This window comes from Salvia hispanica, chromosome 4 (assembly GCF_029641045.1).
Source record: "Salvia hispanica isolate PSC_SH4W2 chromosome 4, Shi_PSC_v1, whole genome shotgun sequence".
In the NCBI taxonomy this organism is placed as follows: Eukaryota; Viridiplantae; Streptophyta; class Magnoliopsida; order Lamiales; family Lamiaceae; genus Salvia; species Salvia hispanica.
The window spans coordinates 21,140,468-21,157,125 of NC_142695.1; the positions used below are offsets into that span (position 1 = coordinate 21,140,468).

Consider the following 16,658-nt stretch of genomic DNA (forward strand, 5'->3'; position numbering starts at 1 on the left):
GGGTTTAGAGAAAAAGTAATTAGGTCATGTTTGGTTGTCAGGATTCTATTTGGGAAAGTAATCTGATTCCGTAAATTTTAAATTCCTGTGTTTGTTTCGGTTTTTAATCAATCTGGGAAAGTAATCAGAATCCGAGAATAAGGAAAGTAGTACAACTTCGTAGGATTCTGAATCCTAACTATTCTTAGGTATTCTTTTTCCCAGTTTTAGGATTATTACATATTTCAGCAATATAATATAGTTTTATTATTATTATTATCATTATCATTATTATTATTATTAATTACAATATTTTCAAAATAATTTAAAATTATAAATCATACTTAATTTCACTATAATAAATAACTAGTATATGTTATAATAATTCATAATAGTAATTAATAATTAAAATATAATTATATAATATATAAATTGTATAATAAATAATAATTAATTATATTTTATATATTAATAATTAATCAATAAAGTCATAGTGAAATTTTAATTTATAAAATTTATTCAATTATAATATCCATAAATATTATAATTATAATATAATAATTATTATATCTATTATTATAATAAATGAGTATAATACTCCATGTAACGATAATTATAGTTATATTATTATATATTATGATGGATAATCCATATTTAAATATAATTATATAATAATTATTATTTATAACTAATAATATATTAAAAATTTTACAATATTATTCTTTTTTATAAATAAAAAATAATAAGTATATTTTTAGTTTGGTGTTTAAATTAAATATAAATTTATAATCTTGATATTTTCCAAACACAGAAAAGTAAAGTTACTAGGAATCATATTCTCGGGATTCACTTTCTTAGTAATCATTTTCCTTGCCAACTTTACTTTCCTGCCAACCAAACATGGCCTTAAAGTATTGTTAGTGAGGAATGAATACACCTCAATAGAGAGAAAAGAGCTTTCAAAATTGGAAAGTACATATTCTTATGGAACAGACTAAAAAGAAAAGAATGCATATTTTTATGAGACGATAAAATATGTATTAAATAGAATAATTTACATTGAAGTTTCTAACAACATTTAGTTTTGGGCCCGTTCCTAGAGCTAAATGAACCGTAGATCAGTGGTATAGAAAGAGATTTATAAGAGCATCCTCGTTGGTGACTTTGAGAGGAGGGGCAAACAACAAAATAGAAAGAAATTAAAATAAAGCAAAAATTAAATAATCGAACCCAACCTCCAATTTGGAGTCTTGTCAGCCAGCCCAACATAAAGTGGAGGGCAAAGGACACATGTTCATTTTCTATTGGCTCAATGTATTACTCCCTCCGTCCCAAGGAAGATGACTCCTTTCTTGGGCGGCATAGGATTTTATGCAGTTATATTTTGTGTGTTAAGAGGAGAGAGTAAAGTAAGAGAGAGGGAATAAAGTAGAGATAAAGGTGTTTCCATTTTAAGTAATGGGTCATCTTAGTTGGGACAAACCAAAAAGGAAAGTGGGTCATCTTCAATGGAACGGAGGAAGTATTATTTTTGTTTTTTTTATTTACTATTAATTATTGATTAATCACTACTTTATTTTGTACATGTTTTAAAATCGTATACTATAAACATGAAATCTAAATATTTTAGATAATCACATTTTTTTATGAACATTGTGAATTTGTGATATTTTTATTACTTTTAGTTATTAATTTAATTTATTTAATTATTATATTTGTCTTTATATATCATTACAAAACTCATGTGAATTATTCTTTCAACTATTCATGTGAGCCTATCTTGTGAGAAATTCACGTGAACTAAAGGCATCGATGATTGGCTTGCAATTGTTGAAAAGTCTTAATTTTTATAGAAAAATGATTTTGTATAAACTTTAATCTATAACTAACAAAGGCATCGATGATAATTTGAAATGAAGATATTTTTGGCTAGAGCCATACATTATTTGAATTACACATATTTATATACAATGTGGATAAGATATTACAAAAATCTATATAATCCATTCATCTGCTTCATATTACTCTCCCAAAAATGCAGTTTCCTTTCTCAGTTTCTTTGATTCTCTTCTCATGTCTTGTATGGAGCAATCATGCTTCATCGAAAAGATCCACCTACATTATCCATATGGACAAACCCTCCATGCCCAAGGCCTTCTCCACTCACCATTACTGGTATTCTTCCCTCCTCAAATCTGCCACTTCAGCAGAGGCAAAGCTCATCTACACCTACGACCACGCCTTCCATGGATTCAGCGCTGTAATGTCGATAGACGAGTTGCAGGCTTTAAAGAAGTCCGAAGGGTTTGTTTCCGCCTCCGTGAGCAAAGCTGTCACTCCTGACACCACACATTCCGTCAATTTCCTCGGCCTCAGCACCGCAACCGGACTCTGGCCTGCTTCCCACTACGGAAAGGATGTGATCATAGGCATCATCGACGGCGGCATTTGGCCAGAGAGCCCGAGCTTCAACGATGACGGGATGACGGAAATCCCTACCGGGTGGAAGGGACTTTGCCAACAAGGACCAGATTTCAATTCATCACTATGCAACAAGAAACTCATCGGAGCCAGATTTTTCGATGCAGCATCTCGGGCAGAAGATCCAGAGAGATTCTTTATTTCGGCTAGGGACACCGATGGCCACGGCACCCACGTCGCGTCCATAGCTGCAGGGAATTTTGTGAACAACGTCTCCTACTTCGGATATGCCCCTGGAACTGCAAGGGGAGTTGCCCCAAGAGCTAGGATTGCAGCATACAAGACCGGGAGCAATGATGCCGACACATTAGCCTGCATCGACCAGGCCGTCGCAGATGGTGTCCATATTATATCCATATCCTTACGATACGAAGCAGCCACTCTGTTTGACAATCCAATCGCAACAGCTACCTTCGGTGCCAGGGAAAAGGGGATCGTCGTTTGTAAATCCGCGGGAAACACAGGCTACAGCATAGCCACAATTATAAACGGGATCCCTTGGGAGATTGTGGTGGCATCCGGGACCATTGACCGATGGTTTGCAGGGACGATCACACTCGGAAACGGCAAAACCATCACGGGATTTACCATGTTTCCAGCAAGGGCCTCTGTCATCAACTTGCCTCTCATCTATAACCAGACCCTCTCTGTCTGCAACTCTAGTGAAGCATTGTCACAGTCGAATCTACGCCGAATCATCGTCTGCAGTGTTAGTGACGACGACCAAACAATCACAGAAGGAACTGAAAGTTTCTTTTTCACAATGCACTATCTGATCGGTTCCAACGTTGCAGCAGCTGTCATAATTTCAGAAGATACGAGCTTACTCCGTTCTACATACTTTCCTTTCCCGGGGACCGTGATCAGCCGAGAACAAGCTGTAGAATTGATCGAGTACGCAACCACCAGTGCCTCACCAACTGCAACCATAGATTTCCAGCAAACAATAATCGGGCCGAATCTTCCACGGGGCGTGCCAGCTCCAGCCCTATCAGGATCCTCATCCAGAGGCCCCTCCCAGACCTACCAGGAGATCCTGAAGCCCGACATTATGGCGCCGGGAGTGCTAATTCTAGGCGCGTACAGTCCTATCGGCCCTGGTTCACAAGTTGGAGACAAGTTCTTCCTATCAACGGATTACGCTCTAGTGTCCGGCACATCGATGGCCGCCCCTCACATCTCTGGGGTCGCGGCCCTTTTAAAGGCCGCGCACCCAGAGTGGAGCCCGGCAGCTATACAGTCCGCGATGATGACAACTGCAAATCATCTCGACGCGACAAAACAGCCAATCAAGCAGGCGGGATTTAACCCTCCGAGTGATGCTTCCCCACTGGGGATTGGGTCGGGTCAGGTGGATCCGAACCGGGCGCTTGATCCAGGTCTTGTCTACGACCACACGGCGCAAGACCTGGCGGATCTAGTGTGCTCGATGAATTTCAGCCGCGAGCAGATCCGGGCGATCATAAGGTCGAGCTACAATTGCTCGAGGCCGTCGCCTGATCTGAACTACCCTTCTTTCATAGCGCTGTATAACTTTGACCAGAGAGGAGTGACGTTGACCAGAAGGTTCAAGCGGACTGTGACGAATGTTGGGAGTGGCGCGGCTACGTATAGAATGAAACTCGAGAAACCGGAGAATACGACGGTGACGGTATCGCGGAGGACTCTGGTTTTCAAGAAGAAATATGAGAAGCAGAGGTATTCGTTGAGCATTCGGTATACGGGAGATATTGAGACGGGGGTTAGACATGGGTCGCTGACGTGGATCGAGGAGACCGGCAAGTATGTTGTAAGAAGTCCGATTGTCATTTCCGGCGGAGTTGATAATTACGGCTAGTTTTTGTAACATTGCTTTCTCTTTTCTTTTATGTGGCTGTTATGTGGTTTCCTATTAAATGAGATTCGCCTTGTGTAACAAATTTTTTTGAAATTGAATCAGAATTCAACTCTTTAAAATTACATTCTAGATAAAACGGATCATTCCTCAATTTATTGGAATGGCCTTGACATTTAAATCACATTTGTATAATAGTAACAAATTTAACTACGGCGGTCAAAGCTTTGTGTCCTAATACCTACGTCCTGAAACATGTTAGCATCCGCATCCATGCTCTTGCCAAAAGCAGGGATATAGGTCCGGATCCACCTTTATTCGTTTTTTAATTCCCCATTTTTCTGAAGAAGCACAACATCCATATTTTTACTCTTCCGCAAGAGTATGGTCAAGAGTCACACCATTATATTATTCAATTTAAATACTTCAATTATTAAAATTATTTTCACAATATTAAAATGCAATAAAAATACCCAAAATACTATTACAAATTACTAAAAAATTAAAAATTACATAATTAAAATCCTAAAATTTAAAAATACATAATTAAATTCATAATCAATTTTTTTTTGAAGTATGAATGAGAGATAATTTGATGTAAAGAATGGATGATGAATGTGGGTATTTATAGATGATTTTGGGACAAAAAAAATTTAAAATAAATAATTTTTTTTGAAAAAAAGGCTATATTTCTGGGAATCCCAAAATATATTTTTTTCTTTTTTTTTTTCGGATTATTTTCGATTTTTATGAATTTAAAAAAAAATTAACAGAATAAAACGAGCTCAATTAGGAGGCGCCATGTAGGTGTGCTCTTCGGCACAGCGGTGCTCTTGCTATTGAGCGTGTCCGTGCCGTCGGCAAGAGCACAACGGCGAGTATGGTACTCGCCACGGCGACGGCACGACGACTGCTCTTCCCCAAGAACACCGCTGCGGATACTACTATTTTCTACTTATCATTATTTTCATTATCACAAATTATTAGTAATAAAATTATATTGAAAAGAAAATCTTTTATAATACTCCTCCCTCTGTCTTATAGAAATAAGTCATATTTCCTTTTTTGCCCGTTTCATAAAAATAGTCCATATTTATTTATGATAATCTTTTTTTCTTTTCTTTTACTTTATCATTTATAAGCTCCACCATTCACTACACAATTTCAACTACTTTTTTTCTTTCTCTTTTAATTTATCAAATTACAAGTTAAAATCCTGTCTATTTCTATCAGACGGGGGTGTAGTATCAAAGCATTGCAAATAATCGAGGAAGTATGAATTTTATTCCCTCACCAACAACACACGTTTGTGGAAAAAAATAGAGATTCTTCAAAACAAAAAATAATCATCACGAGTCAATTAGATGGACTTATTTTGATGAAATCTCATAATCACGATATTAATCAATCAATCTAGGACAAAAATAGACCAACCAATCCCCAGCGGTTTACTTTAACTTATTCAAACCACAGTTGACTAATCTTCCTCTTTCTAACCTGCACCATGAGGCGCACTACGCACCCCATCTCCCTTGACATTTTGCTTGCTTCAGTATTCAACAATCAATCAAGTCTTCATCTTTCTCCCAACCCCACTACTTTATAATTTCCGTTGACGGAACACAAAGCAACTCCATTCAAATTCCCCTCGCCCCGCTTTGCTCTCGGCCGCCACCCCCCCCCCCCCACGCCATCTACGCCCTTCAATCCGCCTTTGCTTCTACCTAAAGCTTCCACTTTTCTTCCCAACTTCGCTTTTTTGGTGAAACTAGGGTTAGGCTGGTGAAGTAGCGCTGACAATTTTTATATTGTTGATGATTTTCTGCAGTCGAAGATGTATATGTTCAATCTGCTCAATTAATCGCTCGTTTAGTGTTTGATTTGGAAATCTGAGTCGATCTGTTGATTAATTCTATCGGTGTGGCTGTAATTTAGTATGGTGATGTTATTTATTTGTGATAATTGATTTTGAGACTGGAAATTATGAAGAGGTTGAGGTCCAGTGATGATCTGAAGGATTGGGGAAGAAGAGAAGATGAGGCTGCTCCACAGCGTTCATCTTCTTCTTTGCATAGGAGCTCTTACTACAGGTCATCTGATAGTGGAAGGAAGGTGTTGTCCTCGTCAGCATCCAGGTATGATCGGTTAGAAGATGAGAGGGAGAGTTCAAAATCGATTAGGAAACGGCCGGATTATGATTTGGAGAGCTATGATAGGAGGAAAAGCTATGATAGCCATAAAGACGGGAATGGGAATGGGAATGATAGAGGGATATTGAGCTCTTCGCCGAGGGCTGGTTATGGGATGGATCACATGTATCGTTCTCAGAGCCTTTCTGCACCTAGGAGAGACTTTCCCAAGGGGTTTAGGTCTGAGAGGGACAGGCCTAAAAGGGAAGGCATTGGTGCATCGTGGAGAAGATTTAGTAGTGGGAAAGATGCTGATGATGGGGCCAGGAGTGGCAGTGAGGCGAGTAGAGGAACACGAGTGGAACCAAAGGAAGTTAGGAAGGCAAAGTCTCCTCAGGGTTTCAGAGATGCAAGATCACCAGCCTGGTCTAAGGATTCCGGGAGTGATCGATCAAAGAGTGTTGAGTGCAAGAAATCTGTAGAAATGCAAGTGCAGAGTGAAGGACCCAGCAGTGAACGAGAAGAAGGAGAGTTGGAACCTGATCCTCAACCCGATGTGCTTCCCGCGAAGCCAATTATTGAAGATGAAGCTGCTGATAAGAAGGCCTCGCCTGAGAAGCAGCTCCATAATGAACCCCAGGCTGAAAATAAAATATCGCAGGACAGGGTGAGTTTCTCATCAGTAGAAAAGGGCAACATGAGTAAAGTGGACAGCTGTGATGAGCAAGCTGATGGACAATCTAGGGAGGCTGAAGAAGATGTTGTTAGCCAAAATGGCGATTTGCCTGATTGTCGGGATACATCATTCCAAGCGGCGGAGGTAAATAGAGATGATAGTGATGCAAAAGGAGAACATGGAGGTGGTGACCATGTAAGGGATGATGGAACAGAAGGCTGCTTGGAGGAGGTTGCGGACAGCACATGTGATGCGAAGCTGTCAACTTTACAGGAGCAACAGGAAGACCTGATTGCTAACAATCAAGTCAAGACAGATGGTGTTGAAGTGGCAGGAAGTGTACAAGCAACATCCAAAAGTGAGCTGCCTACTACAGAGAAAACAGCCCTAAGTATGAAGGACAAGGGTAAAAGTGTTGCTTTATTGCCTTCTGATGGTGTTCTCTTAAAAGAGAATTTGGAGGTTGATACTAAACCAAGGGACTTCACAGAAAGTAGAGACATTGAATTGGAAGGCCTAAGTACCAGGGGCTTCCAGTTTTTCTCAAATGATCCAATTAAAAAGTCAGAGAAAGTGGAGCAATCATCACATAGCAAGCCTAATGATGATAAATTGGCTCTTGACCTTTCTCTTAGCTTGCCGAATGTACTATTGCCAATTGGTTCTCAGAGACAAGCTCCGGGTTCTCCTAGCCGCACAAAAAGTGTTCAATCATTTGCTAGCTCGTTCCGGACAAATTCTGATGGATTTACAGCATCAATGTCGTTTTCTGGGTCTCAGCAGTTTACTCACAATCCTAGCTGTTCTCTGACTCATAATGCACTTGATTATGAGAAATCTGTTGGTAGCAAGCCACTTTTTCAGGGGGTGGATTGGAAAGCCTTGTCTTTAGAGGACGCTGCGAATAAGGAGAGCTCTGCTTATCAAGGAATGTCATCAAGAGAAAATGTCTTGCATCAGCAGTCTCAAGTATCCCAAGGCAACTCCAGTGGACAAGCTGCCCTGCAGAAGATGAGAGTTACTGGAGGAAGCTCCAAGATGCTGATTGGTCTTGAAAGGCAATTAAGTAGTAAACAGTTGTCTGGAGTTCAAGGTTTTGGCACTTATGATCATGGAGCAGAGTATTTGAAGGACAATAGGCAATCTCTGTCACAGAAAGACTCTGGTAGTTTACATAGGAACAATGGCAGGGATGGTAAAGATCAAGAACTGGGGATTGGCACTGACCTTGCTGAGTCTATAGTTACCATGATAGTATCTGAACCAATACCTACAATGGCTCGGAGGTTTAATGACATGAATGCAAAGCATGTGCCATCTATTAAAGAGTTTGCCCGTGATATAATCTCAAACCCAAGTAAGCAGTGGCAGCTGAGTGCTTTGCAGAAGGCACTACAGAAGAGGTCAGACATTACTTTGGACATGCTACTAAATGCAAATCGTACACAATTGGAGATCTTGTTGGCTTTGAAAACAGGGCTTCGTGAATTTGTTCTGCCGAAATATGATATTACATCGTCAGATTTGGCAGAAATATATCTCAATATGCGATGTAGAAATCTCGATTGTCGGAGTCTTCTTCCAGTGGATGAATGTGACTGCAAAATATGTTCGCAGCGGAGTGACTTTTGCAGGGATTGCATGTGTCTTGTGTGTTCAAAGTTTGACATGGCATCTAACACATGTAGTTGGGTCGGTTGTGATGTATGCTTACATTGGTGCCATGCAGATTGTGGGTTACGCAAATCTCATATCAGAAATGGGCGTAGTGCATCCGGTGCTCAAGGCACCACAGAAATGCAGTTCTACTGTGTTGCCTGTGATCATCCTTCAGAGATGTTTGGTTTTGTTAAGGAAGTTTTCCAGAACTTCATCAAAGAATGGACTGCAGAAAATCTTTCTAGAGAACTTGAATATGTGAGAAGAATATTTTATGCCAGTGAGGATGTTAGAGGGAAACAGCTCCATGAAATTGCTGTGCAGATGCTGTCTAAATTGGCTAACAGATCAGATTTTCAGGAGGTTCAGAATCATATAATAAACTTTTTCACTGGTATGTTTGGTCTATCTCTCATTTGTTATTAAAAATTCCTTCATGTAAAGCATAATCAAATCACATCATGCATTATATTGGAGCTGGGTAAACAATTGCTTAAAGAGCATTTTATGAAATTCGTGTAATATCCTCTTTTGCTCTAAACTTCTCGAAACATTATTTTGCCATCTGTTGTTGTTGGTATTGTGTTGAATATATCTTAGCCGTAGCATGCAAGTTTTAGGCTATTCAGAATTTGGGTGATCAAAAGTAGATCCCCTCTTGCCCTACGCTTTTGGAAACATTGAGTTGTAGAGATACCAATGGCGGATGTGGTTTTGTTTGTTAAAATTGGTGCACTGGTTCAGTTGACTTATTTGTCTTTTGCTGTTTTCTTGTGTTCGTGTATGTTCTACAAAGTTACTAGCTGCAGAACTTGATCAGCATCACTACTCACTACTGATTTCCCTGATAATACATTATCTATTCACATCTAGATCTGATGGTGTTTAGACTTTTCGGTCTAAGATAAAATATTTTTAACACCACTTGCTGGCATTTGGACTATGATCTTATATAGTTCAGTCATGTTTTTTCAGAGGGACTGTTGCCTGTTTGTACGTTTTACAAAATGTTGCAATTATAATATGCTAATTTTTATCACCCAATGTCCTAAAGCATCTTTCATTCCCATGTAAGTTTGTTTCATGTTTTCAATAGCACTTCAATCTGCTATAATTGTATCTTTTGCTACTACTAGTTGATTTCAGATTTGTCTTCTTCGTTTTAAGCCACTTATTACTTTTGAAACCATATATTTTTTCTTGTTATATAAATGTCACAGTTGATCATGGAAGTTTGAGAGTTTCTTATTTCATGCATCAACATGCCATTTTCACATCTTGGCTTTACGTGAATTTATTTTTAATTGCCTACTAGATGACTTAATTTGCTTGTGGCTCTGTTTTCACAGAATCCAATTTGGAAAGGAGTGGCAACATTGTTGAAAACAGAAAAGAGCCGGAAACAAGAAAACAAGAAGGCAGTAATGGCATTGCTGGGTCCAGCCAAGGAGCTGGGTGGATGAAGCCTGTTTATCCAGAAAAGGCTCCTCTCTTGGGAGATCCGGTCAGTTTACTCCATGACTACGACACCAATAGGAAGGATAAATACACATCGAACATGGATATCCAAAAATTTGCCCAGAAGGAGCATATGTTTGATGAACTGGAGAGCATTGTGAGAATCAAACATGCTGAGGCTAAGATGTTTCAAGCACGCGCAGAAGATGCAAGAAAGGAATCTGAAGCTCTGAAACGTATTTCAGTGAGCAAGAGCGAAAGAATTGAAGAAGAATACACAAGCCGGATCAGCAAACTTCGTTTGGCTGAAGCTGAGGAGATGCGAAAACAGAAGGTGGAAGAGCTCCAGGCTCTTGAAAGAGCATATCATGAATACTTCAGTATGAAAATGAGGATGGAAACGGATATCAAGGATCTCCTGCTGAAGATGGAAGCTACGAGAAGGAATCTCACAACATGATTGACAAGGTTAGTGTTGGATGATGAACTCTCAATGTAGCAGAGGGGGCTTCGTCCGGTGGCGATTGACTAATGCGTTAGTCGATTTGTAGATGTTTATCAGTCTTGTCTAATGCAGTGTAGTGCTAACTAGAATCTGTACAAAGGGTAGCTAATCTCCCAACATTCTTTGTTATGGAACAGAATGCAGATGGAGTAATCCGCTATCAGTTAAACTTGGTTTCGTAATCCACAATGGTTCCTAAATTGAATTTGTTTTCTTTAAAATATCAGTATTTATAAATTCTTTTATTGGTATGCATTTCGTATTTGTGGTTTTGATGGAAATTCAAGGTTAAAGGGATTTCCTTTTGACTAATGTGTCAACAAATCCAATGCATGGAGAAAACAAACTACTGCACTTGTCATATTAAAAGAATTTTTAAAAGTGGAGTTGGGATTTATTTATGATAATTAGTGCGAATCAATGTAAGAACTTTTTCCGGGTTTGCCTAATGGTCCAGCCCTGTCTCCCTTTTTCATCATAATTTTATTGTGAGAGAGTCAGTAATTGTTTCAAAATAAACTAAGGCTCCAAAGTGATAAGTGATACTACCAAAAAAAGGTTATTTTCTTCAACACTGTACCCCAACAACATGATAAGGTTGAAGGCATCAATTATTTCATTCTGTATACACATGAGAATTAATCGTGTATGCCATGCTCTGTATTTGTATAGTGTCACACTGTCACTTAGCACATTTTGTTTGTATCCATTCACTGCTCAGTACCATACATAATCAGCGATTCAATGTCCCCTGATTCTCAATCATTTGGGTATTTTAGGATTTGAATTTTAACAATACAATGTCATGATTGGTTGAATTGTAAGAGGTAATTTTAATTTCTTCACATCATGCATTTGTATTGTCTGCAAATTTAAATCGAGATGACATGATTTTTTCATGTGTGCAAATTTAGGTAAATATTTGAGATAACATGACTATCATTCATTATTTTGTTATCATGCTTAATTGGATACTTCTAAATAAGTCTATTTTACCTTAGCATCATAATTTTAGCTTCCCTATCGTGTTTCTTAGATGGTAACCTTTTAATTTCTCATGCCTAAAAAAAAAATTCTTTTTTAATTGTTGGTGTAATTTATGCACATTGTTTAGGAGAAGTATTCTAAAGGTATAGTAAACACATTATCTCGGCATTAAAAAATACAAATCGAAAATGTTTTGATTCAACTAAGATTCAATCTTGGCCTAGTATTATTTCGCCAATTTTTTTGTCCATGAATGGAACCCACACTCGTTGGAATTTATGTTGAATATATTTCAGGTCATTCTCCCATAGATTACTTAGCCTTGCTTTTTGTATCAGGATTACTCAACCTTATATGCATAGCTCATTTGTTTTCATCCTCTTACTTTATCAGCATTTAATAGTTAGCCAGTTAGGAATGTAAACAATTCATAGCAATATTATTATTGCAATAATATAAGAGCGCAGAGAGTTATTGAAAACGCGGTTTTGTATTAAAGAAAGTAGGAAAGGAGAAGTTAATGCAGTTACAAAATCCCTAAGCATTCCTTCTCAACAGATAGAAAAACTCCCATCAGTTCACTACACCTTAAGGGGAAGAACCTCAACTTGATCAACAACAGGCCCACAAAGACTTCCATAATCCTCAACCTTGGTGTGGTAGAACGAGCTGAAGAATGTCAATCTTGTCCTATCCGACACCGCCGTGAATTTGAAGCTGAACGTTTCAAACTTGCCCTTCCCTTCCGATTTGAAGGGCGCCTTCATCACTGCCTTGGCTGCAAACGCCTCCACCATCATCGACCCATGGCACCCGTTCTTGCCATCACCAACCGAGAACTTGAGGCTGTAGGCCTTGTTCGGGACCGTCCTGATCACTTGTGCAATGGCGCTCTCTCTCCCAGCAACCAGCTCCACAGCAGACTTGCCCATGGGGACGTTGAAATGGCCCGAGTCTATGAATTTAACGGCCTTGAGCGACTCGATGATCCACCCTGGGAGGGGCGAGGTCGAGTCTTCCTGCTTGGGCGGGAGGAGGACGCCGTGGGAGGAGTTGAACAGAATGTGAGGGCCCTCCTCGAATCCGCCGTTCCTCACCAAGTTACCTGACATATCAAAAATACATGTTAACTTTTTTTATGAGTAAATAAATTTAAATTTAAAGACGGAGGAATTGAACCTGAAACCTTTCTACCGCTTGGCAAACTCACATTAACATGAGTTGGCTCAATGGTGAAAATAGTACTTCCTTCCTAAGTTCTTTGTTAATTGAGTTGTTTTTTCTTTTTGGGAAGTTCTAAGATAAATTAATCATTTTTATTTTTGGCAAATAGTAATACTCTGTCTTACTTTATTCACAGTCCACTTAACACATACTCCATTTGTCCTATAAAAATAAGGATATTTTCCTTTTTCGTCAATATACATCAATTTATTTACAACGTCTACCACTAAAATCCACCATTAAACACTAATATTGTTTAACTGCCCTTCTTCTCATCTCTCATTTTCTCTTATTTTACCAATTATGCATTAATTATCGTATCGTCCCACGTCTTACTTTATCAATTATGCATTAATTCTCGTATCGTCCCAAATGACTTTATTTTTTTATGAGATAGAGGGAGTATTTTAATCTCTTTTGTGTGCTAAAAATAAATGGTTCAATTAATTTGAGGCAAAGATCTCAGGTTGGAGCCTACTGACCTCTGGTGGGGGTGGGGATGGGGAGGGGCTTGATAGCGACGGCGTCGAGGAGGGGGCCGCAGGCGGGGTCCTCCTGCTTTCCGGGGTTGTGGAAGACAAGCTTGACAGAGTTGGAGGTGGCGCGGAAGCACCAGGCGTAGGTGTCGCCGCCGTTGCTGCTGTAGAGGGTCTGGAGGGGGAGGTCGCCGAACTGGGACGGCACGGACACCCTCAGCACCTCGTCCTGCGCGCACGTCCGCGACGCGCCGAACGTGAGCGCGTAGAGGGTGCCGTTCCGGACGGGGACGGTCTGGGAGACGGACGCCTCGTTGCCGAGGCGCACCGCGTGGACGCCGTGGGCCACGTTGAAGAACATCCCGCCGGGCTGGGGCCCGCCGGAGATGTACTCAACCAGGCCGCGGATCTCCCATTTGGGGAGGGCGTGCCTGCCCTGCAGCACCGTCTTCTTGATGTCTGTCGCCTTTGGGGCTTCTTCGAAGTTCCCATTGGGAAGCAGCCCTGTTTCACAATTAGAAAATGCTCAGTAATTTATACACAAATTGAAGCTGAAGGAGGTAGGAAGTTGGAGATACCTTCGAAAGGGGCAAGCGCAGAAACAAGTGTGCAGAGAAAGCAGAGAGAGAGGAAGATACAAGTCTTCACCGCCATTTTCAGAATAACAAGTGTTGTCTAGGCCTAGGGCTTGGGTTTATTTATAGAGGTAGTTGTGGGGGAGTGTGAAAACAAAGCATGTGCGTGATGTGAATTGAGTGAAGCAGTAGGGAGTGGGTTTATAAATCAATCACTTTACATTTCTCCTTAATCAATGCTAATTTCAATAGTAATACTAATACCTCGCCAATTATTACTCCGACTCCGACTCATGTTTTCTGCCTGCTTTTGTCACATGCAAAACTCTACATATCGTCTTCTTTTCCGCGCTTTCGTTTTGAAAAGGACAATTCTAGCCAACTGCATATATGATACTACTACTATTATTAGAAGCAATTTTGTATTACTACTATATATTCCCCGCAGTGGAGATATTGTTTTTTGCCGCGAAGATTAAAAAAATAAGTATAACATATTAAATAATAAAAAAGGTGGGAGAAATGAAAAAGTAAGAGAAATTAAATAAGAAGAAATATGCTGATTTTTATTTAAAAGAGAAATGATTACGTCAATATAATAACGATATAATATTATATTTATTAAATAGAAAGATAAAAAAAATATAAAGAATAAGTAGAAATATAATATGGGGCATAATTATAAGTAATATTTTGAATGAGTGAGACAGACAAGTAGGAATATATTTTAAACTTCAATGCTATTTTTAGCAATTTACATTAAATGACATCTCTCTTCTCTTACACCCTTTCTCACCCAAGAGCATACTTTGTGTAATTCCTTTAAAATTGAATTCGTTTCATTTTCTTTAAATGGAGCATCAACTCGGCTAGTTAGGAAATATATATCTAAGGTCATATCCACTATGTTTATCTCAATTCATACCTCTAACTACTATGACATCGTATTCCCTTCAATTTTCAACCCTTACAACTCATACCTCTCTCATTTAATTTGAAGTTCTAATTTTTTAATTATTAATTAGTTTATAAAATTGAAATGCATAATAATTTAATTAACAAAATTACTTTATTAAAGTTCGTTAAAAGTACAGGTCCTACAAATTGAAAAATTAAAAACGTACTTTAGTGATGGAATTCGTTGATGCGTATTCAAATTTCTTTGATGGCATAGGCTTGGAGGTGACCATAAACTTTTTCTCAGCGCATAAAAGCACGCCGACTAGCAAAATCTCGGAGTTCCGAAGGCGCACTTTGAATTGGCTTACAATGGTCGAGCAAAACGCTTGCCACACGTTCCAATTCCATCACGTCCCCTCAGGACAAATCGAAAGGAGTGCGTTGTGGACGCTATTAGCCCGCACTCAATTACTCCACTACATGAATAGGATAATTCCAAAACCTGATAACTTAACCCGATTAATATTCCCAGTATCAAGTACTCGTTCTGAAAATCATAAATTCTTTAAATGGGAAAAAGATAAGTAAAAAAAATACAGTAGTTTTTAAATTGAGCTTATTAAGATTTTTACTTGAGTTTCTTATCACCAATTTTCAAAATATTTTGGCGTTAAAATTATATTTTTTTTCATTTAGAAAATAACTACGTCATACAGTGTAAGAAGGGTTTTGATCAAGTATGAATTTTAAGAAATGTAATCCCTCCGTCCCAATGAAGAAAACCCCTTCTTGGAGCGACACAAGATTTTATACATGCAAATTTTAAAGTGTTTAGAAAGGAAGAGAGAAAGTTATTGAGTGTTTAAAAGTAGAAGAGATAATAAAGTAAGAAAGACAAAAGGTTGTTAATGTTTAAAAGTAGGAGAGATGAAAAAATGTAAGTTGGGTTGTTGAGTGTTTAAAAGTAGGAGAGATGCAGAAAAATAAGAGAAATAAAAGGTTGTTAAGTGTTTAAAAGTAAGAGGGATGAATAAAGTAAGAAACGGAAAGAGTAATTGAGTATTATAAATATTTTTTAAATAAGAAAAAAGTCATTTGGTTGGAACGGACGAAAAAAGAAAGTGAATCATTTTTAGTGGGACAGAGGGAATGGACGAATAGTAGAAAGTTGATTGAAAAGATTAGTGAGTGATGAGTCCTACCATAAAGTAATAAAATGGTAAAATGTAAATTTTAAATAAAATCAGTGGAAAGTGGAATCTATAAAAAAAAAACAAATAAGAATTTTATTAGTGGCAGGATGAAAATGATGGTAAAATGGAAAATTTATTGGTTGAATTGGGAAATAGGTACTAACTAATGGGCATAATGTAAAGCTGCGTAGGGTAGTAAATTATTACTACTATAAATTATAATTATAATTATAAATTCCTTGTCATCGATAATCATGGAAAAATGCCTCTACGGCTCTACCTCTACAAGTGAATAATGGCGCAATCAATGCAGCAATAAACGGGGCGGAGCGGGGAGGTTGGCCTCATTCACAAATGGGCCTAAACCAGTCTTGAGCAGATGCAGGTTTTATGCCACCTAGGTAGCTACCTTCATTTATATTCCTCAACAACCAACTTTTTTTTTATGTTCATATATATTAATATTTTATATTTTTAATATTCTTTTCACTTTTGTTGAATTAACTTAAATGAACAAATTGCTGATCATAATTATACTCATGTACGCAATGTAATTGCTTTCAGTTAATGATAGTATTTTAT

General features: G+C 38.4%; 2 protein-coding genes and 1 pseudogene across 2 annotated transcripts; 2 read left to right on the forward strand and 1 right to left on the reverse strand.

Moving 5' to 3' along the window:
* The first annotated feature begins 1,973 nt into the window (after positions 1 to 1,973).
* LOC125197537 (subtilisin-like protease SBT3 pseudogene) lies at positions 1,974 to 4,395 on the forward strand (annotated as a pseudogene).
* A 1,444-nt stretch (positions 4,396 to 5,839) lies between these two features.
* Positions 5,840 to 10,921, forward strand: LOC125194178 (protein OBERON 4-like). Its single transcript, XM_048092249.2, has 2 exons — positions 5,840 to 9,152; positions 10,108 to 10,921. The coding sequence occupies exons 1-2, from the start codon at positions 6,278 to 6,280 to the stop codon at positions 10,674 to 10,676; spliced, it is 3,444 nt and encodes a 1,147-aa protein (XP_047948206.1). The 5' UTR covers positions 5,840 to 6,277; the 3' UTR covers positions 10,677 to 10,921.
* Positions 10,922 to 12,179: 1,258 nt separating this feature from the next.
* Positions 12,180 to 14,148, reverse strand: LOC125196699 (protein TEEBE-like). Its single transcript, XM_048095309.2, has 3 exons — positions 13,987 to 14,148; positions 13,415 to 13,912; positions 12,180 to 12,813 (listed from the first exon to the last, which is right to left on the reverse strand). Exons 1-3 carry the CDS (start codon positions 14,060 to 14,062, stop codon positions 12,290 to 12,292), a joined length of 1,098 nt encoding a protein of 365 aa, XP_047951266.1. The 5' UTR covers positions 14,063 to 14,148; the 3' UTR covers positions 12,180 to 12,289.
* Between the last annotated feature and the right edge of the window lie 2,510 nt (positions 14,149 to 16,658).